The 26,996-nt window shown below is 47.3% G+C and overlaps 5 protein-coding genes and 1 long non-coding RNA gene across 9 annotated transcripts; 3 read left to right on the forward strand and 3 right to left on the reverse strand.

Moving 5' to 3' along the window:
- The first annotated feature begins 321 nt into the window (after positions 1–321).
- On the forward strand, positions 322–3,126 carry LOC4334161 (UDP-glycosyltransferase 83A1). Its single transcript, XM_015775386.3, has 2 exons — positions 322–1,062; positions 2,152–3,126. The coding sequence occupies exons 1-2, from the start codon at positions 564–566 to the stop codon at positions 3,039–3,041; spliced, it is 1,389 nt and encodes a 462-aa protein (XP_015630872.1). The 5' UTR covers positions 322–563; the 3' UTR covers positions 3,042–3,126.
- Positions 3,127–10,370: 7,244 nt separating this feature from the next.
- On the reverse strand, positions 10,371–12,116 carry LOC4334163 (UDP-glycosyltransferase 83A1). The gene has a single exon (XM_026023878.2). The coding sequence runs from the start codon at positions 11,995–11,997 to the stop codon at positions 10,585–10,587; it is 1,413 nt and encodes a 470-aa protein (XP_025879663.1). The 5' UTR covers positions 11,998–12,116; the 3' UTR covers positions 10,371–10,584.
- A 1,004-nt stretch (positions 12,117–13,120) lies between these two features.
- Positions 13,121–16,411, reverse strand: LOC112936005 (UDP-glycosyltransferase 83A1). Its single transcript, XM_026023879.2, has 2 exons — positions 15,056–16,411; positions 13,121–14,135 (listed from the first exon to the last, which is right to left on the reverse strand). The coding sequence occupies exons 1-2, from the start codon at positions 15,546–15,548 to the stop codon at positions 13,246–13,248; spliced, it is 1,383 nt and encodes a 460-aa protein (XP_025879664.1). The 5' UTR covers positions 15,549–16,411; the 3' UTR covers positions 13,121–13,245.
- A 1,076-nt stretch (positions 16,412–17,487) lies between these two features.
- On the reverse strand, positions 17,488–23,450 carry LOC107277532 (uncharacterized). 4 transcript variants are annotated; one of them, XR_010740165.1, is made up of 5 exons: positions 23,180–23,450; positions 21,120–21,757; positions 20,477–20,515; positions 20,015–20,111; positions 17,488–18,208 (listed from the first exon to the last, which is right to left on the reverse strand). It is a non-coding gene; the product is annotated as an uncharacterized lncRNA (long non-coding RNA). The 4 variants fall into 4 exon arrangements; XR_001544562.3 differs by having other exon boundaries at positions 19,932–20,111; XR_001544561.3 differs by having other exon boundaries at positions 20,015–20,136.
- LOC4334166 (UDP-glycosyltransferase 83A1) lies at positions 17,697–19,520 on the forward strand. The gene is made up of 2 exons (XM_015775387.3): positions 17,697–18,221; positions 18,364–19,520. Exons 1-2 carry the CDS (start codon positions 17,735–17,737, stop codon positions 19,248–19,250), a joined length of 1,374 nt encoding a protein of 457 aa, XP_015630873.1. The 5' UTR covers positions 17,697–17,734; the 3' UTR covers positions 19,251–19,520.
- LOC4334167 (UDP-glycosyltransferase 83A1) lies at positions 21,223–22,874 on the forward strand. The gene is made up of 2 exons (XM_015775388.3): positions 21,223–21,738; positions 21,837–22,874. Exons 1-2 carry the CDS (start codon positions 21,267–21,269, stop codon positions 22,709–22,711), a joined length of 1,347 nt encoding a protein of 448 aa, XP_015630874.1. The 5' UTR covers positions 21,223–21,266; the 3' UTR covers positions 22,712–22,874.
- Positions 23,451–26,996: the final 3,546 nt, after the last annotated feature.

The raw sequence follows: 26,996 nt of genomic DNA on the forward strand, positions 1-26,996 counted from the left end.
CATACATCAGCTTGTTAACACTTGTTGATCACCTAGTGTTAAGCTACTGTCGCTTGACACGTATTCCCTCTAAAAAAACAATCTAGATGAAGATAGGACACCACCTGAATTTGTCCAGAATCGTTGTCCTAAGTGGTGTCACATCCTCACTTAAATTAGTTTTTTTAGGATGAAGGAAGTACACTATACTTGCCATGTGAGGCTGCTAATACTACTCAGTGCTCACTAACAATTCTTAATGTTTCTACCCTCCGGTTCCATCTTAATGTTTTGGACAAGTAAACGCTAAAATAATATTATATTTGTCTTACAAAGTACTATAATAAAATTTTATTTATTATATATATTATTTTTTAAAAAATAATGGAACCGGATGAGGTATAATTTATTAGGTCACCGGATCAAGCCACACCCCCAGCCCCCAGGCCCCAACCCCGAGGCTATAAGCTGCAAGTACGTGCAGTTGCCGCCTCTAGCCACACCCTCTTGCAGCCTCCACAGAAAGCCATAGTAGCATCACAACTTCACAAGGTAGAAGAAGAGGAGAAGGGAGATCGGCAAATATGGCTAAGGGTCACGTCCTCGTGCTGCCGATGCCATGCCAGGGCCACGTCATCCCGTTCATGGAGCTCTCCCACCGCCTCGCCGACGAGGGCTTCGAGGTCACCTTCGTCAACACGGAGGTGGACCACGCGCTGGTGGTGGCCGCGCTGCCGCCGGGCGGCGCCGCGGAGCTCCGGCAGCGGCGGATCCACCTCGCCGCCATCCCCGACGGCCTCGCCGGCGACGAGGACCGCAAGGACCTCAACAAGCTCATCGACGCCTACTCGCGCCACATGCCGGGACACCTGGAGCGGCTCATCGGGGAGATCGAGGCCGGCGCCGGCGGCGGGAGGCCCAAGGTGCGGTGGCTCGTCGGCGACGTGAACATGGGGTGGTCGTTCGCCGTCGCCAGGAGGCTCGGCATCCGCGTCGTCTCCTTCTGGGCGGCGTCCACGGCGTGCCTCGCCATCATGCTCAAGATCCCCAAGCTAATCGAGGATGGCGTCCTCAACGAGAAGGGTAAGCATGTAGTTTAAATTAATTAATCTCAACTTGGGTTTTGCTTTATTGACTGTAGCGTGGTTAGTCGTAAAATTTATTCTTTAATTTCGTTGGTTTTTCACTTGGGTGTTTGTTGACTAGCCACCGATCTTTGAGGCGGCTAACACAAAACGACAAGCTGGTACACTAGGAAAGTTTTATCTACGACCTGAGTTTTCTTTTTTTTTACTCAGATAAAATAAAAGTATAAATATATAGGATGATTTTATTAATCTACAGCTCCGCTAAAATGATGGCCAATTTATTGAATGGTAAAAGAAAAAAATATATCCTAGCAAATAATTTCATAAATACTCCCTCTGTATTGTAATATAGCAATCTAGAACCGAACAAGACATTTCATGGCACAACGAATCTGGATATGTATCTCTTCAGATTCGTTGTAATATGTGAAATGTCTCATCCGATCTTAGATTGTTATATTATAGGATGGAGAGATTACTATGATATCAATAGTGAAAAAAAAACTTTGGCTAACAATTATCATGTATTTTGAGAGTACAGTATAATACTAATACTACTGCATCATTCTGTACGGTGGAGTCTCATTCCTCTCCTCTTGTGGTGATTTGATTATTAGACTACTGTAACACCTTCTCGGATGTGGCGAGTGGTGTTTGGTGTCGGTTTGTTAAGGATAGATTTTGAACGATCTCGGCTATAATCCCTTTGTTGATTTAGCGGCGGTCGGTCCGCTGTTAGCCTTTTTTCGGGTACGTACATTGGCACAGTGGTTATATGGGTAGTGTTATTTTTTTTTCTCGCTTTTTCTGTTTACAATCTTCTAGAGTTATATAAATTTTGCATTGTCCGGTGTGAATCGCTCGGGAAAAAAAGATATATATTTCTTTCTTTCCTTTTTATAAATTGGTATTCCGTACATATGCAGATTTATTTGTAATTCTGAATTTTTTTTCTAGCACACAGATCAAGCAACTTCTTTATTATAAGTTTGACAGTGTTTAACTGAGGAAAAGAATCAACAATTAGGACCAACTTGTAGCGATTCCTGGTATCTCACGAGCAGGCACGTGTGATCGTTCGCAGGGTGGCCGGAGCGGCAGGAGACGCTGCAGCTGGCGCCGGGGATGCCGCCGCTGCACACGTCGCTGCTGTCGTGGAACAACTCCGGCGCGGCGGAAGGGCAGCACATCATCTTCGACCTCGTCTGCCGGAACAACAAGTTCAACGACGACCTCGCCGAGATGACCGTCTGCAACTCCTTCCACGAGGCCGAGCCCGCCGTCTTCAAGCTCTTCCCGGACCTCCTCCCCATCGGCCCGCTCGTCGCCGACCGCGAGCTCCGCCGTCCCGTCGGCCACTTCTTGCCGGAGGACGCCGGCTGCCTGGACTGGCTCGACGCGCAGCCCGACGGCTCCGTCGTGTACGTGGCCTTCGGCAGCCTGGCCATCTTCGACGCGAGGCAGTTCCAGGAGCTCGCCGTGGGGCTGGAGCTCACCGGCCGGCCGTTCCTCTGGGTTGTCCGGCCGGACTTCACCCCTGGCCTGAGCACGGCGTGGCTGGACGCCTTCCGGCGCCGCGTCGCCGGCAGGGGCGTGATCGTCGAGTGGTGCTCGCAGCAGCGCGTGCTGGCGCACGCCGCCGTGGCGTGCTTCGTGTCGCACTGTGGGTGGAACTCGACGCTGGAAGGGGTGCGCAACGGCGTGCCGTTCCTGTGCTGGCCGTACTTCTGCGACCAGTTCCTCGACCGGAGCTACATCACCGCCGTGTGGCGCACCGGGCTCGCCGTGGCGGCCGGCGAGGAGGACGGCGTCGTGACGAGGGACGAGGTGAGGAGCAAGGTGGAGCAGGTCGTCGGCGACGGCGAGATCAGGGAGAGGGCGCGGCTGCTCAGGGACACGGCGCGCGCCTGCGTCAGTGAGGGTGGCTCGTCGCACAAGAATTTCAGGAAATTTATTGACCTCCTAAGTGAGTGACACTGCAACCGATCGACTGAAATATACCTAAATTAATGTATGTACAAGCTGAAACTGAATGGGATCGACTCCAAACTTACCTGCATCGTTGAATCCGCTTTGATGCAAACTTAGATACTACATATTAATTTCCACAACAACTTGTGGTGCTCAAAGCCATCCTTGATTCCTTCTCCGAGGCCACTGGGCTAAAAATTGATTTCCACAAGAGCACATTCCTCCCTATATTTCTTGCACGATGAGGCGGTTCAGTTGGCTGGGATTCTCGGTTGCCCGATAGCTTCCTTCCCCCAACCTTATTTAGGCCTCCCTCTCTCTTTTACCAAGCTATGTCTCGCGGACTTCCAACCGCTCATCACTAGGATTGACAAACGTCTTGCCGGTTGGCGCGGTCACCTTCTGTCTTCTGATGGACGGCTCGCTCTCATCAATTCGGTGCTCGGCCCTCCCTTCCTATATGATGGGAGCCATCCTTCTCCCTAAAAGTGTGGTTGCCGCCATTGACAAGTGCCGAAGAGCTTTCTTCTGGACAGGGGATAAACACTGTCACGGCAGCAACTGCAAAATCGCGTGGGACATAGTCTGTTGTCCGAAAGAAAAAGGTGGTGCTGGGATAAAATATCTAAGTCCAGAATAGATGTGTTCTCCAGAAATTTCTCCTCAAAATGCATGAAGGTTGCACGGCCGCAGCACACTGGACTCTGGCCGCATATGTCGCAAGCATAAATATATTGTATATGCTTAAATTTTGCTTTTATAAATAAATGATCTATTTTTAACTAATTATTTAATAGAAACAACAAATAGTTAGACAACTTGATAAGAGTTATATCCGATTTTTAATTTACTCAAACTTTTAATTCTAATTAGACAACTAAATAGTTTAAGATCCATTTTACATATATATTAATGATAAAAAATAAAATACTTTACATGGAAACCGAATAAATTCCAGGTTTTCATTCGCTTGAATACTTATTTTATATATAATTAAAGTAGTGAATGAGGATCTATGTAGTCTAAATAATAAAATTTAACAAACATACAAAGCCACCATGTGTCACATTTTAGAGCGCTACAAATTCACCACGTGTCAAGTTGTAAGAACTAAAAATAATATAAATTCAAATGAAAACTAAAACATCCGACGATCGGTTTTCCCACAAATCAATGTCGTATTAATATTATTTTCAACCTTAAAATTTACTTTTAGAAAAAATCCTAAGTCACATCATATCACATCCTAAAACTAAAAAAAAGTAGAATTCTTAGAAAACATATCTAATCATCAGCTTTCACTTAAGTCGTTTAGAAAAAAAAATAGAAAAATAAAGTCGCTTCCATCTTCCCCCTCACATGCGCCCAACACTACCCACTCCTTCCCTCTCTAGCTCAAGCGCTACAGTATTCATTCCTCTCACCCTCACTAATTTTTCTCTATCAAACTAAAAGAAAAACAAACAAGAGTTATAAGCTACATGCCTCATGTCTATTTTAATTATTGCTCTATTTATAATCAAACCAATGTTATAAGATCCGTATGACTATATTTTGCGATATAAGAAATATGACATTTGGACACAGTCGTGCATGACATCAAAATAGCAATAAAATACTAAAAAAAGATCAACAAATATTATGTCATTTTACATTAGTCTAAAAAATGTATAGCTAAACTGAATCAATAGTATCCAATCCAAAATGATAAAATATTTTCATTGATGGACAACACCCATGCCCTTTTACATGTCACCTAGATGATAAAATACTATTAAATAATTAAATAACACATGTTGCACTATCATATACTTCCTCCGTCTCAAAATATAATAAATTTTAGCCCTCGGGATTTGTCCCAAAATATAACAATTTCTCCATCAACATTCTCTTCCCAACTAATCACAACCCTCCACCATTTACTTTTCCCACCTACCTCCACTATTCATCCAATCACAACCATCCATCATCCACTTCTACATACTTTCTTAATAACCGTGTCTAACTCTAAAATTTCTTATATTATGGGACGGATGGAGTATTGTTTTGCAAACATGCAATACTAAATTAGTTACACAAAACCAGAGAAATAGATAGCTCATATATGAATAGTCCAGGCCACTGCATAAAAAATTCGTGCAGAAGATATGGGGATTTTTTTTTCACACAATTGCAATAGAAATTAATTGGAGACAAACAGTTCAATTCAATATCTCATGCATTATACATTCATACATAAGTGGATGAATTGAATGCTTTGTAAACAAGCATTGATGTTACATCAGTGTGACATTCAGATTCGATCATACGGCTGCTGCAGCTGGCCAACTCCAACAAGGGTCTTCTTCCTCCTCTGCTTCTCTCTGTTCCATGTGAGAACTTCTCCCATGAGAGACCTCCGAGCAAACCGTCGCCACCTTCCTGTTCCAATCATGAAGAGGATTCCATTTTGCTAATCCAAGAAGATCCAATAACTGTCATACATTCGCATCAACCAACGTCGCAGTTTAGCTTTTCTTCCTGTTTCTTTGGTTTGTTCTTGTGCGGGCTAGCTGCGATGTAAGTTAGTATAGATCACCATTTCACCAACACCACATCATCTCGCTGTCTCGAAACCCTAGCATCATCCAAAAGCTCGTTTGATGATATTTGCATTGCACGCACCAATTGCAGTCGACTCCGATCGCACCAATCGAAATTGAGCTTAGCCCAACCGTGGCGAGGTGGCGTCCAGCGAACCAACGTGATACATGGGGAAGTAGAGAAACAGTACTGTCCAGCCGCTGGACGAACACCTCGGCAGTGATAGGACGATGGATGTGAAGCAGCAGCAGCAGCGGGACAGGAGCTCACCGGCGACGCCATGAGATGAGAAGAGAGAAGGAGAAGTGGAGTGAGATGTGTGAGAGAATGGGACGGAGATGGTAGAATGCTTGGAAATCAGGTGTATCCTCGTTTAGAATCAGCAGGAAAGGAACTGAAACCGACTCTCGGATTGTGTAACGACTAACGAATCGGAGTCGGAGTCCGAGATCGGGCCAGTGTATCAGCGCCGTACTCACTCGCTCCCGCCGCTACGAGCCACCTCCCATTCCCTCTGGCCGCTGCTCGCGTCCTCGTGTCCCTCCCGGCCACACACAGCCCCACCTCCTCTCCACTCCCGCGCTCGCCGCCGCCGCCGCCATCACCTGCTTTGACTTCGCCGCTCGAGTCTGTGGACTCTGGGCGCTCGCTACTCGCGCTGTTCCAAAGGTACGGGAGGCGACGCGTTCCGGCCCGACGCCCTGCCGTTCAGTGCGCTGCTGCTCGGTTTCAAGGAGGCCAGGCACAACAACGTCCAGGCGCCGAAAGCCGTATCGTACTGCGTGAGGATGGACGTCTACGGTAAAGGAGGGTGATTCTTGGACGCCCTTGAACTGCTCGACATAATGCATACCAGGAAGAAGTGCAGGTGTTGTTCACCATGCAGGAACTTGGAGCTGGGATTCTGAGGAACCTTTACATGTCATATGAATTGACATAAAAATTACAAAATTTTCACTTAAATTGGAATAGCCATTGCAATAACCACTACATATTTTATTAAGTGCTTATATGTTAATGACTTTACTCTATCCTATGCCATGGTATTGTGAATTTCTCAACAAACTATTGCATACATAAGGCACAATAAGAAGATAGCAGTACATAGTTGGTTTAAAAGTTATGTTTGTTACATTTAAATGTGAATATTAAATTAAATTTTTAGGACTCATATTGATTAGGTTAATTTTTAAGAAAAGACACCATGGAGCACACATAATGTATGTATGTAAAAAAATACATCGATAGGAACCAAATAAAAGGAGGGCTAGCTTGACGGTACAATTGAAACACATTTCTAGCTATTGCAGTTTCTAAATTTTGTTAGAAAAAAGTTAACCCATAAGGGCATCTATAATCAGAGCCACTCCTAGAGTGCCCTCACTAACTGAGGGTACTTTAGGGGTACTCACCTCTATAATGCAGGAGCCCAACGAGTGTCCCAACCCAAAAAAAACTCCTCTCTCTCCTCTTCCTCTCTTTCCTATTCTACCCATCTCTTCCATCTCTCTCTCTCTTTCTCCACCGGGTGCACGCGACCTTCCCTCCTCTCTCTCTCCAGCGCTCTCTCTCCTGCCGACGCTCTCTCCCTCCATCTCCCGCCACCGACTACGCCACGCTCCCTCTGCCCGTCGCCGGCTACGTGCGGCGGCGGCGGCGACCCCGAAGGCGACAGATCCGGCGCTGCCGTGGCCGGATCTGGCCCTTCGGCGGATGGAGCGGCGCCGGCCGCGCCGCATCGAGGAGGAGACGGTGACGGTGCAGGTGGTGGCCACATCGACGATGGCGCCGTCGCTTTCTTCATCGCACTCACCGTTGCCGATGATGATGGCGTCGGCGCCTTCTTCACCGCGCGCCAATGCCGTGGGATTGCCCGACGACCTTAACCACAGCGACATTGCCGGGTACATGCCCTCGGAGCTTGGGCTGCTCGCCGACCTCGCACTGCTCTACCTCAACTCCAACCGCTTCCGCGCCTCCTCCCGCTAGTCGTCGCCGGCGGTGGCGGGCGCGGCGCCGACGGTGGAGGGCGGGGAGGACGGCGCGGCGCTCCAACTCCGACCGGCAAGCGGCGCACAGATCCGGTCGTCGCCGTCGTCGATCCGTTGTCACCTCTTTCTCCTTTCTCTCTCGTCGCTGCTTTTTACGGGTGGTGGAAGGGGAAAAACCGGGGCTCAGAGCAGTGTCCTTGGGCTACTCCCCCACCCAGCACGCCTCCTCCATCGCTCCCTCGGCCGAGGCGCTCGAAGAGCCGCGTCTCTCTGATGGGGGCACGGCTATGCTGGGGCACGGCGCGGCATGAAAAAGGGACGGTGTGAGCTAGGGACACGGTCTGAGGCTACGCATTGGTGATGGCCTAAGCATTCAATTCGGAAAAAAAAAACACCATACTATTAAATTACATTTAATTTGTTACATATGTCTTCTAAACAAACTTAGACTACCTATGACGAAGATTATAGATAATTGCTTATGGGGATTAATTAAATATTGACGTTATAAAGCTAACTAATAGGATAGAAAAAATATCTAAGCAACGCTGAGAAAAATTTATGATGAAATGGTATTATGTGGTAAATATGCTGCCTTATAAGATATGAAACGCAGGCTATGATGCATGCCCGCGCATTTCTACTTTCCTAGTTTTCCTAACAAGTCTAGCTAGCATTTTAGCTCGTTAGAGATAACGAGTCAGCTCAAGCCTTAACGAGCTAGTTGCATAGAACAGTAATCAACAGGCCAGGAGGTAGCAACCCAACTTAGCGACGGCCAGGCCCAAAGAAACTGACTTCTTGCAGCAGCCCAAGGCCTACTAGTACTTCTATCCATCCACACACCAGATCTGAGACAGATATCTCCAATATAGATATTTTCTCGTCAGATTCGATCGAAGAGAGACGTGATGCAGATCACTGGCATTCTCGGCTCTGAACTTCTTTTAATGATCCTAATTCTTTTAGCATCTCTACGGTGCTTTCTATTTAGGCATTTTTGACTTTTACATAATAAGGTCTGATTAGATCGATTGCGCATACGAGACCGCCTATGCAGCCCCTCTCCACCGGCACCACCGTATGCCATCCTCACCGATGATCCGGATATCTGGATACACCGGCCGCTGACTTTGTTAATGACGGGGATTTATTCACATCATTTCTGCTATCCTAAATCTCGATTTTGATTTCTACCACATGGCAGCTAACGAACTGGCAGCAAGTAACTTTTGAGATTTGATTGTGTTTTAATTTTTTTTTAATGGGTGTTTATGATTTAATTAATTTGTTATACTCACCAAGTAACTCCTATGTAACAAATATTGAAGGTAAGCTAGGAAGGACATTTGAGTTTTCAACTGATGCCTTCTGATCGTCACCGCAGTAGAGAACACCGTAGAAGAGCTCAATTTTTTTACGTTCTCGAATTGTTCAAAATAATTGTTAGTTTTTACTTTTGAGTTATCAAATTTTAATCGCAATACTAGTAGATTTCTAATGAAAATTACTTACCAAATTATTCTTTTAGTGGTAGGTGATATATCCGTGATAGCGATACGTTTATAATGACTTTGTAAGTCTTAAAATATATTGGTCCAATTTTGAATGTGCTCGTAAAGATTGGTGTATACTTGCGTGGGCTTGCTTGCGGTTCGGACAACGGAAGGAAAACAATAATCCGACTGCACCGTGGATCAACCGATCAGAGGAGCTACGGAGTTAATTGATATGGACTTATGGCACTAGCTAACAATGGACAGCGTACCAAAAATTGGACAAAATCATCCTCATTTTTTTTAATACTAGAAAAGATACACGTGCGTTGCAACAGATGAATGTTATTTTAATCTTATTATTGTTATACGGTTTGGCTAGGGTGAAATTCACAGAGAGAATTCACTAGGATATTTTTTTTTCTAGAAAATCATGAGATGTAATTAGGAGTCTGACATTCATCTCAAGTTACTATGCAAGTTTTTTTAAAAAAAATTTCTTATACGACTCTTTTATATTTTCAAAAGCAAACGAACTTAAAATCCGACTCAAATACGGATGTATATTTCTAAAAGCGAACAAATTTAAAAACCGACTCAAACATGGATGACATACCAAAATACCAGCAAAAACATCTTCAATTTTTATAATAGTAGAGATAAAGATACAGTTTAATTAAGGAAAAATTCACTATGTTAATTTGCTTGGATATATATATTTTTTAGAAAATCATAAGCTACAATTAGGAGTCCAATCATCTCAAGTTAACATGCGAGTTTTTTAAAAGAGATTTCTTATACGATTCCTTATGTATTTTCAAAAGCGAATAAATTGAAAACTTACTCAAATACGTATATGTATTTCCAAAAGCGAACGGAGTTAAAAATCAACTCATACACGGATGACGTACCAAAGTATCGACAAAAACATCTTCAATTTTTATAGTAGTAGGGATTTGAGACTTTTTTATATTTATATAAAAATTTTGAATATAACAAATGGTCAAACTTGTAGAAAAATTCAACGTGGCACATATTAAAAAAAAGAAGAGGGTATATCACATGGAGTATTATTGTATTAATCTACTCCCTCCGTTTCAGATTATAAGACGTTTTAATTTTGGTCAAAGTTAAACTGTTTCAAATTTAACTAAGTTTATAGATAAATATGGTATAATATTCGACTAATCACTAGGTAGTCCCGTGAGACGCAACGGACGAAGGGGCTGTTTGGTTGCTTCCCAAACATTGCCACACTATAGTTAGTCAAGTTTGACTTTTTGGTGTAAATGTTTGGTTGAAGCCAAAGATTTAGCATGCCACACTTTTCTACTCTCATGGCCCACATGTCATACACTCACTTATTAACAAAAATTTGCCACAAGTGTGGCTCTCTTTTTTGTGCCATAGAAACTATGGCATACCACACTTGTGGCATAGAAGTTTGGTAAAGTGAGTAATCCATCCAATCAGCCTCTAACTTCTAATGAGATCCAAGAACCGTGTGAGATTCCGGCGCGACGACCCGCCGTCGCCGACGGCGAGACTGGCAGCGTCCCGCAGCACGATCGCCCTTGCCTTCGTCTCCTGGTCGCCGATCAGCTCCTCCACCTTGCGCCGTATCAGTTGCCTCGCCACGAGCCGTGCCGACGCTTCGTCGGCCGGCGCCGTCGCCGGCGCCGGCGCGGCCATTCTCAGCCCCGTCCTCCACACGTCGCAGATGTAGCTCTGGTTGAGGAACTGGTCGGCGAAGTACGGCCAGCACAGGAACGGCACGCCGTTGCTGACGCCTTCCACGACGGAGTTCCAGCCGCAGTGGGAGACGAAGCACGCCGTGGACGCGTGCGCCAGCACGCGCCGCTGCGGGCACCAGCCCACGACGCGGCCGCGCGGCGCGGCGCGGCGGCGGAGCCCGTCGAGGCACCGCTCGCTCGCGGTGCCCGGCCTCACCACCCACAGGAACGGCCGGGAGGTCAGCGCGAGCCCCTCGGCGAGCTCGGCGAGCTGCGCGGCGCCGAGGGCGGCGATGCTGCCGAACGCGACGTACACGACGGAGCCCGCCGGCTGCGCGTCGAGCCACGCCGCGCACGAGGCGTCCTCGGGCCAGAAGCCACCGACCGGCTTGCCGCCGGAGGCCAGCGGGCCGACGGGGAGCACGCGGCCCGGGACGTCGACGGCGAAGGCACCCGACTCGAGCTCCTCGAAGGAGTTGCAGGCGATGGCCTCGGCGAGGTGCGTGGCCGCGTTGTTCCGGAGGATCAGCCGGAAGATGGCCGGCTGGCCCCTGGGGTCGCCGGCGCGGTTCCACGAGAACTCCGCCGTGTCGACGGGCGGCATCGCCGGAGCAAGCCGGAACGCGCCGCGCCACCGCGGCATGCCGCTCTCGTCAAGAACGCCATCCCTCACCAGCTCAGGGATCCTAATCCTCGTCACGAACATCGCCGCCGACGAAGGGCAGAAGCCGGCGACGCGGAGGCCGAGCTTCTTCGCCACGGGAAACGCCCACGCCATGTTCACGTCGGCGACCATCCATGTCACCTCCCTCCCGCCTCCGCCCGCCGCCGACGCACTGGCGTTGATCCTCCCGACGAGCTTCTCCAGCTCGCTGGGCATGGCCAACAAGAGCGACTCGGTGAGCCGGCCGAGATCGCTCCGGTCGTCGCCATGGCCCAGCCCATCCGATATGGACACCATGTCGACGCCTCCAAGCTCGCCGCCATGGCTGGCATCATCCAAGGCGCCAAGAATGCGGCCATGGTTGACCTCGGTGTTAACGAAGGTCACCTTGACGCCATGCTCGACGAGGCAGTGGGCGAGCTCCATTAGAGGGATGACGTGGCCCTGGGCCGGGAAGGGCAAGGCCAACACGTGAGACTCACCATTGGCCATGGCGGCTTCTCACGACGGACGTGCGCTAGAAGCATGTGGGTTTTGGCAAGAGCGCCGGCCGGCGAGGCGACATGGATTGAGATCCTGTGTCTTGAAAAACATCATACTTTTGTGACTTATATGTAGGTCCGATAAACCATAGGTTTATATATCAGTGACAAAGACATGTTTTGAAGGTACAGGATACTGAATCGAGGCGACATGGGGTGGATGGCAACGACGACCATACGTTTATTCTCCGGTTAGTTTCAACTTGAGATTTTTCACAATAATCCACTAAATACGCAAAACAAAGATAAACTTTCAAGGCAATAAGGCTGAGCCAATCATTATCTGTAACGTCACCGTATCCATCAACATATCTTAAGTTTTGGCAGCACGCGTAGGAAATGAATTCTGAATTCTTTATTTTCTTTAATCATAAAAAGGGTACTCCATGGGATATAATCCCTCTATTTTCTTTACTAACATGTAACGCGGTTTTTTTTTTAATGTGTTTAACCATTCGATCTATTCAATATTTTTTATATTGTATTGTACTTCCTCGGCTAAAAAAGGCGCAATCCTAATTTCACTATTTTCATATTTAAATTCAGGATTTGGTTCTTAAAAACCATAACTAATATTCTTTTTGGGGTCTATTTCTTTTTTCTTGTTTGACTGGGCTAACTCTGTTCGTGAATACTCATGAGGTTCAATCAAGAGTATATTAACCTTAAGACCAGCAACATTAAAGCAAACAAGACAATTAATTTTGAAGTTATTTCCTCTGTTTAATATTCTGCTATTTCCTCTATTTAATATTATAATTTGTTTTGGTTATTCCATAATTAAATGTTTTTAAGTTTGACTAAGTTTATAAAAATAATAATAATAATAATATTTTGAACACAAAACAAATATACTATCAAAATTTATTCGATGTTGTAAGTAATAAAACTAATTTGGTGTGGTTTATGTTGTTTATTTTTTCTATAAACTTGTTGACACAAAATTACGCCACAACACACGAATGGTTGGGAGATCTGCTTAACTCCAGAGAAGGTCTTAAATTTGGATTTAGGGTTCAAGGCATGCCATTTAGTTTGATCATGCAAGTAACAAGATAGATATAAATACAGTATATGGTAAATTGTTTTGATTTTGCATCAATGCGGATACAGTAATGCAGGTAAGTATGGAGTTCTGCTTGTACAAACAGGAAGTACAGTATTAATTTGGACGCATATCAGTCGATCGGTTGCAGTGTCACTCACTTAGGAGGTCAATAAATTTCCTGAAATTCTTGTGCGACGAGCCACCCTCACTGACGCAGGCGCGCGCCGTGTCCCTGAGCAGCCGCGCCCTCTCCCTGATCTCGCCGTCGCCGACGACCTGCTCCACCTTGCTCCTCACCTCGTCCCTCGTCACGACGCCGTCCTCCTCGCCGGCCGCCACGGCGAGCCCGGTGCGCCACACGGCGGTGATGTAGCTCCGGTCGAGGAACTGGTCGCAGAAGTACGGCCAGCACAGGAACGGCACGCCGTTGCGCACCCCTTCCAGCGTCGAGTTCCACCCGCAGTGCGACACGAAGCACGCCACGGCGGCGTGCGCCAGCACGCGCTGCTGCGAGCACCACTCGACGATCACGCCCCTGCCGGCGACGCGGCACCGGAAGGCGTCCAGCCACGCCGTGCTCAGGCCAGGGGTGAAGTCCGGCCGGACAACCCACAGGAACGGCCGGCCGGTGAGCTCCAGCCCCACGGCGAGCTCCTGGAACTGCCTCGCGTCGAAGATGGCCATGCTGCCGAAGGCCACGTACACGACGGAGCCGTCGGGCTGCGCGTCGAGCCAGTCCAGGCAGCCGGCGTCCTCCGGCAAGAAGTGGCCGACGGGGCGGCGGAGCTCGCGGTCGGCGACGAGCGGGCCGATGGGGAGGAGGTCCGGGAAGAGCTTGAAGACGGCGGGCTCGGCCTCGTGGAAGGAGTTGCAGATGGTCATCTCGGCGAGGTCGTCGTTGAACTTGTTGTTCCGGCAGACGAGGTCGAAGATGATGTGCTGCCCTTCCGCCGCGCCGGCGTTGTTCCACGACAGCAGCGACGTGTGCAGCGGCGGCATCCCCGGCGCCAGCTGCAGCGTCTCCTGCCGCTCCGGCCACCCTGCAAGTGTAAAATGTTCGATCGCGCACGTGAGAAAAATCTCTACAAGTTGGCAATTTCAATTCACATCTACATGTCAGTACTAATTGTTGATTGTTTATTATTAATCTCTGTCAAATTAATAATAAAAAGTTACTCTGTTAAGAAAACACTAACTTTTACACGTAAATCTACCTATAATTTATATACGTGTCTACAATAAGACAGTTCTATGTATTGATATAACCAGCTAACTCAATCTCATATCTAGTTACTACTAGTACACTCAAAAGTGCATGTATTGATTCTCAAAAAAAAAGTGCATGTATTATTTTTCTTATGGAATTTTCTCTTAAATTATTCATCTGATTTACGATCCGATTTTTATAAAGTAAAAAATAACCAAGCAATAATTATGTTCGACTTTTAAAAATCCTAATGTCAATAAAGGGAAGAGACAATAGACGGGCCGGGCCATAGATAAGTATAGTGGTAGCGTTTGATGAGAGTTCTAAAAATTAGAAAAACCAAACCTAATAAGACAATAAACTCTAAAAACTACATGATCCAATTCTTAAATGTTCTAAGGAGAATAAATAAATATGGGTGACTTTTAAAAACTAGAAAAATAGAGAATAGAAACATGGCTATAAACACGGATGATAAAGTTTAATCTTTCAAAATCTTAAAATAACGATATAACTATTTAAAAATTTTTAAGTAAAATCATATTAGAAATAGATAATGTTATATGGATACTAACCGTGTAATTGTGCGGACCACTCAGCTAGTTTTTTTAACCAGAGAGATTTATGAGTGGTTAGTCAATAAACACCCAAATGAAAAACCAACGAAAAGAATACATTTTACGACTAATTAACCACGCTACAGTCAATAAAGCAAAACGCAAGTTGGGATTAATTAATTTAAATTACACATACCCTTCTCGTTGAGGACGCCGTCCTCGATCAGCTTGGGGATCTTGCGCATGAAGGCGATGCACGCCGTGGACGCCGGCGAGAAGTAGACGACGCGGATGCCGAGCCTCCTGGCGACGGCGAACGACCACCCCATGTTGACGTCTCCGACGAGCCACCGCACCTTGGGCCTCCCGCCGCCGGCCTCGATCTCCCCGATGAGCCGCTCAAAGTGGCCCGGCATGTGGCGCGAGTAGGCGTCGATGAGCTTGTTGAGGTCCTTGCGGTCCTCGTCTTCGGCGAGGCCGTCGGGGATGGCGGTGAGGTGGATCCCCCGCTGCCGGAGCTCCGCGGCGCCGCCCGGCGGCAGCGCGGCCACCACCAGCGCGTGGTCCACCTCCGTGTTGACGAAGGTGACCTCGAAGCCCTCGTCGGCGAGGCGGTGGGAGAGCTCCATGAACGGGATGACGTGGCCCTGGCATGGCATCGGGAGCACGAGGACGTGACCCTTAGCCATCGTCTACCTTGTGATGCTAGAGAAGCAGAGAGTGTGTGGCTAGAGGCCGCAACAGAACGTACCTGCAGCTTATAGCCTTGGGGATGTGGCCGAGGGATTTTTTTTTATTTTAACAACAAACAATTTCTAAAACTTATTTCTAAAATCTAAACTTTTTAACCACGTGGCAAAATAACAGCGACACATCATATATTACGGATGTAACAATTTTTATCTTACCACGTTGGTTAAATCGGCATGGTCAAATAATATCCCACACTAACCAAAGGACGTGAAAGTGTTGTGACGTGAAAGAGTTGTTTGGCCATGTGAGTCAGCTGCAGTGGAAGACGAAGCACGCCGTGGACGCTGCTGCGGGCACCAGCTCCGACGCGGCGGCTTAGCCCGTCGAGGCACAGCTCGCTCACGGTGCCCGGCCGGCCTCACCACCCACAGGAATGGGCGGGAGGTCAGCAAGAGCCTGCCGGAGCAAGCCGGAACGCGCGGCGCCACCTCGTCAGGCCGCTCTCGTCAAGAACGCCTCCCTCACCAGCTCAGGGATCCTAATCCTCGTCATGGACATCGCCACCGACGAAGGGCAGAAGCAGCCGACGGCGACGCGGAGGCCGAGCTTCTCTTCTTCGCCACGGGAAACGCCCACGCCATGTTCACGTCGGCGACCATCCATGTCACCTCCCTCCCGCCTCCGCCCGCCACCGACGCGCTGGCGTTGATCCTCCCGACGAGCTTCACCAGCTCGCCACCATGGTTGACATCATCCAAGGCGGCTTCTCTCACGACGGACGTGGAAATATGTGGATTTTGGCCAGAGCGCCGGGGTGGATGGCAACGGCGACCATACGTTTCTCTGGTTAGTTCCAAGGCAGTAAAGGCTGAGCCAATCATAATACGTAACGTCACCATGCTTGATACATCAACATATCTTGAAGTTTTGGCAGCATATGCGTGGGAAATGAATTCTGTTTTTTTTTTTGAAAAATTTTAACGAGATACTCAGGTTATAAAATGTTTCGACTTTAATCAAAGTTAAACTGTTTTAAGTTTGACCAAGTTTGTACAAAAAAGTAGTAACATTTTTAACCCAAGACAAATTTATTAATATTATTATTAAAATATATTCAATTATTGATTTGATAAAACTAATTTACAGCACAATAGCAAATCCGCTTAGATATCTCCGTTTCAGGTTATAAAATGTTTCGACTTTAGTCAAAGTTAAATTGTTTTAAGTTTGATTAAGTTTGTAAAAAAAGTAGTAATATTTTCAACCCAAGACAAATTTATTATTATTATTAAAATATATTTATTTATTGATTTGATGAAACTAATTTACGGCACAATAGCAAATCCGCTCAGAATGTTGAGCTCCCCAACACGGACGAGCTCGACGAACTGCAAGACAACACGTCGAGAAGCAAGACACTATTTGAGTGATCTTGTCTGTGCGTAAAAGAACTTTGCAACTGCTGCTGCCTTCAGAAATGGCACATTATTGTAAAAGAGATTGATGAAGTTATGTGTCCTTCCATAATTTCTGAAAAAAACTCAGCACCTGTTGGAAATACTGGTAAGCCTTTCTTTCCATTTCCTAATAATTCCTACTCCTACATGGCTATATACTACTCCGGATTTTGAGTTTTTCTTACAACGTTTGACCACTCGTCTTATTCAAAATTTTTTAAAATTATTAATTATTTTATTTGTGACTTGCTTTATTATCTACAGTATTTTAAGCTCAACTTTTCGTTTTTTATATTTGCAAAAAAAAAAATTGAATAAGACAAGTGGTCAAAAGTTAAAAAAAAACTAAAAATCCCTTATATTGTGAGACGGAGGGAGTAGTAGCTTCGTAGCCTCTGTTTTTTTTTTTTTTTGGCAGCCATGTGATGGGAAGCCGGCAATTCTACACGGCCATTTGGCTGTCACTCGAAACAACACATTTTCAACATCAAGCTGTACCAGAAAAAAGAAAGCAGATGTCTACAGGTCCAACAGGCAGTACAAAAAAGGTGATGCATGCATCACGATCCGATGCAACAGCGCCGACTGTATCGCCTTTCTAGGCATCTAAGCACATCCAGATCCACATAGACTGAATGGCAACTGACAACTTTCTTGTATAAATCACACCCAACTCAAAAAGTTCTTGCAGTGAAGTCACACACTAGCACGCTCCATTGGCATCCATGGCGGCTCCTCCTCCTCCTCGTCCTCAGCCTCATGTCATGGTGCTTCCCTTCCCTGCGCAAGGCCATGTCATGCCTCTGATGGAGCTCTCTCACCGGCTCGTCGGCCTCGGCTTCGAGGTCGAATTCGTGCACACCGACTTCAACCGCGACCGCGTCATCAACGCCATGGCGAACGAGACGGGGGCGATCCCTGATGGGATCCACATGGTGTCCTTCCCGGACGGCATGGACCCTGCCGGTGACCGTGCCAACATCGCCAAGCTGGGTGACGGCTTGCCGGCCGCCATGCTCGGCGGCATCGAGGAGATGATCAGATCGGAGGGGATCAGGTGGGTGATCGCCGATGTGTCCATGGCCTGGGTGACGGAGCTGGCCGCCACGGTGGGTGTCCACGTCGCCTTGTTCTCGACTTACTCCGCCGCCGTTGTGGCGCACAGGCTGCAAGTCCCCAAGCTGATCCAGGATGGCGTCCTGGACGAAATTGGTAAGAACACATCAGTAATCATCCATGAACAGCAAATGCAAAATCATGAATTCTGCCTCTTACAATTACAAATGTCGTATTGGAGTTGTTTGTTGTATTACTCATGTGGTTAATTGAGATCAAGAACATATAATCATTTCAGGGAATGTGAGGAGAAACGAGATGATCCAATTGAGACCCACGATGCCGCCCGTTCTAGCAGTCGAGCTCCCCTGGGTTACCCTGAGCGGCACGCCGGACGGGCGCAGGATGGTCATCCAGAACGTGTTCAAGACCAACCCGACAATATCCTCGGCCGAGGTCATCATCTGCAACACGTTCCAGGACATCGAGCCGGGGGCGCTGGCCCTCGTCCCCAACGTGCTGCCGGTTGGACCGCTCGAAGCGCCGGCGACGTCGAGGTTAGCCGGCCATTTCTGGCCGGAGGACACGACCTGCCTGGCATGGCTCGACGAACAGGACGCCTGCTCCGTCGTCTACGTGGCGTTTGGGAGCTTCACCGTCTTCGACATGGCGCGGGTCCAAGAGCTCGCCGATGGGCTAGTGCTTTCTGGCCGGCCATTCCTGTGGGTGATCAGGCAAAACTTCACCAATGGTGCCGGCGAAGGCTGGCTGGAGGAGTTCAGGCACCGTGTCAGCGGCAAGGGAATGATCGTCGGTTGGGCTCCCCAGCAGAGCGTGCTCTCGCACCCGTCGATCGCATGCTTCGTGTCGCACTGCGGGTGGAACTCGACGATGGAAGGGCTCCGGCATGGTGTGCCGTTTCTGTGCTGGCCGTACTTCGCCGACCAGTACTGCAACCAGAGCTACATATGCAATGTGTGGGGGACTGGAGTGAAGCTCCAGGCGGATGAGCGAGGGGTTGTCACCAAGGAGGAGATCAAGAACAAGGTCGAGCAGCTGGTTGACGACAAGGAGATCAAGGCGAGGGCAGCAAAGTGGAAGCATGCGGCATGCACAAGCATAGCAGAGGGAGGGTCCTCCCATGAAAACTTGCTGAAGTTTGTGAATTTGCTAAGAGAACAGTAGTGTCTAAGATTGTCAAAATTGTTCTGAAAATTGAAAGGTCAGAATTAATCATTGAGGTGCTTTGGCAAATTCATGGGACTGGAAGTATACCTTCTCTTTTTTTTTTCTGAAAAGTGTAATAGATGAATCACCAGTGCTACTGCTAAATGTAATGCAATATAATAAAAACTACTACCTCTGTTTTCAAATATAAGCATTTCAGGCTATGCAATGTATAGCCAGAAATGCTTATATTTGCAAACGGATAAATACTGTTTTTCAGATGGCCAACTGACAGGTATTGAAAGTGACAGCCAACAACTTCAGAAAACGACTTTTTAGTTCTCAGACATCAATCTGGTACCTTAAACACTCCAGCTAGGAATCGTGTGATATTATTAGCAAATAAATGTCGAATGCTGCCATTTATACCAAGCCATGTAGGGCTGAGTTCATTTTTTTTATTAGAAATGGAACCCAATTCTAGAACTGAAGATGGGAATCAAGTTCAGCCAAAGTTTTAAGTAGAGACAACTCGTCTATGGTGGACCAAGGGACAGCTTTATAGATCAGAAACATGTGGAGGAGCATGCGGGTATACATATAGATCAACATGCATATTTTAGACTCAGCAGCATATTCCATGATAAAACTGCTCCTCTTGCAGTAACAAATTGGGTAATGCATAGGTGAATAACTTACCTGAACAAATGCAGCACCAAAGAAAACTGGTGGGATTTTTGCACTCGCTCTCAAATGTGACCACTTTATACCTAGTAAATTACCTAAAATGTCACCTTTCAGCTGGCAGTCTGGAGTATCATGGCGAATCAAAATTGCCGAGATTGTTCAACGAGGTCGATGCCACGTCATGTGAATAATCTGTTAGCATACCGTCCATAAAAGCCTAGGTGAATAACAAGCCACTATTATTATTTTTGCAGGTGAAAAATTTGCAGTAGTTCTCAATATCAACATATGAGACTACAGACTACTTCCTCCGTTTCACAATGTAAATCATTCTAGCATTTTCCACATTCATATTGATGTTAATGAATCTAGATAGATATATATGTCTAGATTCATTAACATCAATATGAATGTGGGAAATGCTAGAATGACTTACATTGTGAAACGGAGGGAGTGCCAATCAAAACCCAGATGTACCCATCAACAGCCAACAGAAGATAACCATACATGAAATAACTAGGTAAGCATGAATTTCATAAGTGCTGAAAAATGTGTACCTTCATGGCAGTATGGCTCCATCGCAGGATGCACCATTCCTGAGAAAATTATCAAGTACCAACATTCAGTTTTGGAAAGTATAGGATCAGAACAATTTTTAATAAGTTGCTCTGAAGTACTAAAGAAACAATATAAGACCAGTTTGAAATTCATCTTTTTTTTTCCAGATGAATTATATGATCCTTGCCTTTTAGTATACCTAGCTAAATTTCAGAAAGAACTTTATATTTTTGAAAAAGAAATTTTGGAAAGAACTTCATGCCTTGTTATTATGGGATAGCAATTTTTTGGACCTACACTAATCTAGTGAAGCTCTTTATGCATAATGGGTAGGCCAAGCTAGTAGAAACTCAATAACAGGAATCTGTCACATGCTCACATGTGTATAAGCCTAAAAGATATGGAAGTGTGGTAGTCATTTCATAAACAGGACATGGCCACATCTAGGCTGCAGCAATCAAAAGCAGATCCCGTGCAACACCCCTTTGCTTAGTACATGTTGGCTATTTTGCTTGACCTAACATGACAGAGACACCAACTTGGTCCGCAAGTTTGGTAATTTATTTAATAAGTTATAGTTATATGAATGGTCATTAGATAACCTTTTCTACGAAAGGGAGAAACAGATAGTCAACATATTACATGTTTGCTGATGAAATAGGAATGGCCAGGTGACCCTTGGCGTACACAGCTGTTGAACATATCAGGCTATATATATCCTCAGGAAGTTCCAGTTTTACACCTCACAAGCTTCTTGTAGACATAGACAATTCTAAGAAGACAACTTCCATGGCCGCTGCTACTCAACCTCATGTCATGGTGCTACCGTTCCCTGCACAAGGCCATGTCATCCCACTCATGGAGTTATCTCATAGGCTTGCTGATCAAGGCTTCAAGATTGACTTCGTAAACACTGAGTTCAACCACGACCGTGTCCTCAAGGCCTTGGCAGAGAAAGGAGCAATCCCTGGTGGAATTCGCATGCTCTCCATTCCAGATGGATTGGACCCTGCTGATGACCACACAGACATCGGCAAGTTGGTTCAGGTCTTACCAGACGCTATGCTCAGCCCCCTGGAGAAGATGATTAGATCCGAAAAGATAAAGTGGGTAATAGTAGATGTATCCATGAGCTGGGCACTAGAACTGGCTACCACAATGGGTGTCCGTATTGCCTTGTTCTCAACTTACTCCGCAGCTATCTTTGCACTCAGGATGAACCTTCCTAAACTGATAGAGGATGGTATTCTTGATGAAACTGGTAAGGACAACTAAATCACCTGCAACAAAGTAATTTCTGTGTCACATGCTTATTTACTTCATATGGTTTAACCAGCCAAACACATGCAAAATATGCAGGGAATGTAAAGAAGCATGAGATGGTCCAACTGATGCCACCTATTGATGCAGCCGAGATCCCTTGGGTCAGCCTTGGCAGCACCCAAGAAAGACGGAGATATAACATCCAAAATGTCTTTAAGACCAACCGACTAATGGCACTTGCTGAAATGATCATCTGCAACACTTTCAGGGAGATAGAATCCGAAGCATTGGAACTCCTCTCAAATGCACTGCCTGTCGGCCCACTTTTAGCACCTGCTTCGGGGCCAACAGGCCATTTCTTGCCTGAAGACATGACTTGCCTCACCTGGCTCGACACACAGGCCCCCGGCTCCGTTATCTATGTGGCCTTTGGGAGCTCCACCATCTTTGACATAGCTCAGTTCCATGAGCTTGCTAACGGGCTTGCCGTCTCTGACCAACCATTTCTGTGGGTTGTCCGACCTAACTTTACCAATGGAATCCAAGAAGATTGGTTCAATGAATATAAAGACCGTATCAAGGGCAAGGGGTTGGTTATTAGCTGGGCTCCCCAGCAACGAGTACTATCACACCCTTCAATCGCTTGCTTCATGTCGCACTGTGGGTGGAACTCAACAATGGAAGGTGTACTGCACGGTGTCCCGTTCTTATGCTGGCCTTATTTTTCCGACCAATTCTGCAACCAGAGCTACATATGCAATGTGTGGAAGACAGGCATTAAGCTTTTCCGAGACAAGCAAGGGGTTGTCACACAGGAGGAGATCAAGAACAAGGCGGCGCAGCTCCTAGAAGACAAGGAGATCAAAGAAAGAGCGGTGACACTGAAGACCACGGCCCGTGCAAGCATCCAAGAGGGAGGGTCCTCGCACCAGAACTTTCTCGAGCTTGTCAATTTGCTGAGAGAACAATGATCTTTCAGGATGCAGAAAAAATCACTGCAGTCTTGGTGCAGTCAAAATAGGATTAATCGGTCAATAAAATAAACCGAATGCACACCATAATAAAGATTCCGTTGTTTGATGTACACTGTTGTTTATGAGCCTATCGTTCAACATAGAAAGTAGTATTGGATTATGAGCTGTTTAGTACCATCATCAGAATGGGCTAGCGACCACTGGAAGCATAAAATTGACTCTATTAAGCGGGGTTCCCAATCCCTCCGAAGTGGCAGGAGAAAATCACAAGGGGCAAATGCGAGTTTGGTAATAAAACAGGGCACTACGCATTCCGTCGACAAAGGGTTTGCCGATGCACTAGAGGTGTTCGACGGAATGCCCAACGGCGGACTCCGGCGACGGAACGCAGCACACACCACACAGAAACTGTCCCCGATGGCCGCCCTACCGTAAGAAAAAAACGAGCGCGAAGCGGGAGCTCACCAAGATATCCTTGCCGTTCTCGCGACCGCGCGGCGGCTCCACCCGCGGCGCGACCGATATGCCCCCCCGCCCGCGCGCGGCACGGGGTTTGAGCGAGGCGGCTGGCTCGCCTCCTCCTCCTCCTCCTCCTCGAAGCCTCGGGCTCCCCGGCCGGCGTCCACCCAGGCAGCGCCCCCAACTCCCCGGGACTCCGCCGCCCCCCGCCGCGGGGCAGCATCAGCGAAGAGTTCAGCAACGCAGCGGCAAGGCAAATCTGGAACTGAACTTCTGTGCTTGTACGGCCGGTCGCTCGCCTCCTGTAGTCCTGTGCTGGTAGCTGGATTCGTTTCCGTTTGGGAAAGTTGGGCCGGGTAGATTTAAGTTGGGCTTTCAAATTTCATTTGTGTTCTTCGGATAGTAAACGGAATAAATTCACCCGAGGTTCGTTAACTTAACAGCGAGATTTTTTGAGGTCCCTTAACCATAAAAACCATAAATGTGTACCCCTAAACTTCCACAAACCGTGCACTCAAGATGCTATGTTAGCATATATGGATGGTTTCACTGATGTGGCATCCTAGTCAGCAAAAAAAAAATTAAAAAAATACATGGGCCCACAAATCAGCTACACTTTTTTTTTCTCTTTTCTTCTCATTCTCTTCTCTTTTCTCTCTTCTCTCTTTCTCTTCTTCTGTGAGGGACGGGCGCGGCGGCCGGCGCGCGGGGAAGAAGCGTGAGAGAGACGGTCGGCGTCGAAGAAGGGGAGAGAGGTGGCCGGCGCCTGCCTCTCCCCATCCGGAGCCGCGGCGGGTGAGCGAGCGAGCGGCGACCTCGCTGTCGCCGGCATCCGCGCACCTCCTCAGCGCGACACCGGCGGAGGAGGCGGCCGGCGCCAGAGAAGAGGAGGCAGGCGCCCGGCACCTGCCTCTCCCCATCCGAAGCCACGGCGGGTGAGCGGCGACCTCGCTGTCACCAGCCATGCCGCCTCCACGGCCGCGCACCTTCTCGGCGCTACCCGGCGGAGGATGCGGAGGAGCGTGACCGGGGGTGGTCGCGTGCGTCGATGGGAGCGTCGGGAGAGGACTCGGCAGCGAGCGGGAGGATAGGCAGGGAAGGGTCGAGCGGGATGGACGACGACGATGCAGGGCTCTCGGCGCCTTGCTTGACATCGATCTCCATGCAGCTGTGGGCGGCTGCGGTCGCCGCCCGCCGCAGGCTCCGCTCTTCGTCGCTCCGCCTGCTTGCTTGCCCGTCGTCACCACCCGCCACCTGCTCCACTCTCCATCGCTTCGCTTGCCTGCTTGTCCGCCGCCGGCACTCGCAGCCACGCTCGTCCACCGCTGCCCGTCCTGCCTCCTGCCTGCTTCGCAGCTGCCGCTCGCCTGTCGCCGACTCCGCTCTCCGCTGCCGTCGCGGTGACTGCTGCAACTTTCTCCTCTATGGCAAGTGGAAGAAGAGAAGAAGAAGAAAATAGAAAGGAAGAGGATGATGCTGACAAGTGGGCCCTTCCTATTTCCTTCTCACTTATATGTGGTCCCACATATTATTATTGTTTTTATTTTTTGCTGACTAGGATGCCACGTCAGCAAAAACAGACGTCTATACTGCTTAGGGACTTTTTTGTACGGTTTTACATAGTTGAGGGGTAAATATTTCTGGTTTTGCAGTCAAGGGACCTCAAAAAAATCTCACTGCTAAGTTGAGGGACCTGGCGTGAACTTATTCCATAGGAAATTGGGGCCGTGTTGCCGGTGCTGTGTACGGAGGGAAGTAAAAGGCCTGCAATAGCAGCGTTGGTCGTTCGACTGGGCTGTATACCCTCCCTAAGTTTAATTTTTATTATTAGTAGTTTTATTATAATTAAATAATAAAATATGAATAGTATTTTATGTGTTATTTTTTTATTGTTTTCAAAAATTTATTAATAGAGGGACGGTCAAATGTTAAATAGAAAACTCATAAATAAATTTATTTTAGGATGGAGAGTGTACCTGATACGTATATGTTAAGATAATCCAATAAGAAACCACCAGGTCCAAACATCTATGTGAATGAAGAATTAGCCGAGCCGACGTGTCTGCAACTGTAAGCATGTAGCAAATTTGTTACCAACATTTTGGCACAATTTGACATCACCATATTTTGGTAGCGTTGGACGTAATTTGTTTGATTTAGAGCCTTACCAAAATTTTATGAAGTTTTTATAAGAGGAAACCTTCAGAATTATAAGTTTTAATAGGGTGACCAAGATAGCATTATGTTTAGTTTGGTACTTCCTCCGTTCTATAATATAAGAGATTTTAGAGAGATATGATATATTATAAAACTATAAATCTGAACAGGCACTTTACAAGTCGAAACAAAGTGAACATGAAAGAAATCTGTCAATCTGTGGCTACGATATCAGCAGCTCCGTGGCAGTACATACACGACTTCCAAACGCTCACTCAAACAGTGCGGCAGAACGTGGAATCCGCAATCCCGCACGCACCCACCGCCACCGCACCGCCGCAAGGAAGCCCCCGCCTCACCGGCCGCGGCAACGCATTCACCGTCGTTGGCTTGGCTACCACTCGCGCGCCGAATCCGGAATCCAGCACACGGCCACACGCGCGACTCCGAAACCGCAAAACCACAAGTCAATGCACCGGCCTCGTCGTCCCCGGTTGCTTCGGAGCAGGGGCGCTGCGCCAGCACGCTACTGTAAAAGAAAAAAAAAAGTACTACTGCTCCGGTGCTCCCTACTCCTGTTCGTTCCAGCTCATTCACTCGACGCGTCCCGCGCCGCCGTCTCGATCGCGGCAATATGGAAAACGATTTGCCACGCCTTCGTCTGTGCCGGGGCGCCGATGCGGTCGCGGTCGTGGACTCACGATGGCGTGCTCGCCTGCAACGACCGTTCGGTTGGCGCTCTCTCTCCCGCGAGTGATCGACGCGCGCGCCGACGGCGTCCGCTGACTCTGAGGCTTCTTCCCACATGTGTGCGTCCGCGAGGAATCGTATGATATATTGTATTCGGGTATTCCTGCCGGTGTCGCCTTGTTCCGTTGTTCGCATTCGCGTTCGCTAGCACGAATTTGGTTTTGTGTACAGATGGTATGTATCAATGTATGCTATTTTTTCTCTCAAAAGATTGGCACACGATGACCGGAAGAATGTGTTCTCCCGTACAGGAACTTGAATTACACGGTACGGTACGTATAATGCACGTGCTCCAGTTCAGACTTGAGAAGAAACGGACCCTGCGGTGCAAAAGGAGAAGGGCGCCCTATTTTTATCCCCGGCAAAATTTTACACCTTGTCATATCGAATATCTGGACACATGTATAGAGTATTAAATATAGACGAAAAAATAACTAATTACACATATTACGTGTAAATTGCGAGATAAATCTTTTAAACCTATTTGCGCAATGATTTGATAATATGGTGTTACAGTAAACATTTGCTAATAACGGATTAATTAGGCTTAATAAATTCGTGTTGCGGTTTACAGGCGAATTCTATAATTTATTTTTTTATTAGACTACGTTTAATACTTCAAATGTGTATCCGTATATCCGATGTGACACGTTAAAACTTTTCACCTCCGAATCTAATCTTTTTGGTTTCAACAGTTCCAGCTTTTGATCGTGGCTGCTCCAGCCTCTCTCCAAGGGTACAAAAGAACCTGAACTTTTCTGTGCGGCTAGAATGATGATTTTTCATCACCTCCGTGTTAGGTGAGCCTGGCTGCCCACATGTTCCCTATAGCAGATTGCAATGTGCCCAAAGTAGACAAGCCATGTTGGCAATCATTTATTCACAAGAGAATAAAGGAGAAAAAATAAAATAAAAT

The sequence above is a fragment of the Oryza sativa genome, chromosome 3, assembly GCF_034140825.1.
Source record: "Oryza sativa Japonica Group chromosome 3, ASM3414082v1".
Lineage (NCBI taxonomy): Eukaryota > Viridiplantae > Streptophyta > Magnoliopsida > Poales > Poaceae > Oryza > Oryza sativa.

Coding starts and splice junctions, on each gene's coding strand:
- LOC112936005 (XM_026023879.2), bottom strand. CDS start 15,548: ATGGCTAAGGGTCACGTCCTCGTGCTCCCGATGCCATGCCAGGGCCAC. Junction 14,136..15,055: donor CGGCGTCCTCAACGAGAAGG/GTATGTGTAATT, acceptor TTACACTTGCAG/GGTGGCCGGAGCGGCAGGAG.
- LOC4334161 (XM_015775386.3), top strand. CDS start 564: ATGGCTAAGGGTCACGTCCTCGTGCTGCCGATGCCATGCCAGGGCCAC. Junction 1,063..2,151: donor TGGCGTCCTCAACGAGAAGG/GTAAGCATGTAG, acceptor GATCGTTCGCAG/GGTGGCCGGAGCGGCAGGAG.
- LOC4334166 (XM_015775387.3), top strand. CDS start 17,735: ATGGCGGCTCCTCCTCCTCCTCGTCCTCAGCCTCATGTCATGGTGCTT. Junction 18,222..18,363: donor TGGCGTCCTGGACGAAATTG/GTAAGAACACAT, acceptor TAATCATTTCAG/GGAATGTGAGGAGAAACGAG.
- LOC4334167 (XM_015775388.3), top strand. CDS start 21,267: ATGGCCGCTGCTACTCAACCTCATGTCATGGTGCTACCGTTCCCTGCA. Junction 21,739..21,836: donor TGGTATTCTTGATGAAACTG/GTAAGGACAACT, acceptor CAAAATATGCAG/GGAATGTAAAGAAGCATGAG.
- LOC4334163 (XM_026023878.2), bottom strand. CDS start 11,997: ATGGCCAATGGTGAGTCTCACGTGTTGGCCTTGCCCTTCCCGGCCCAG.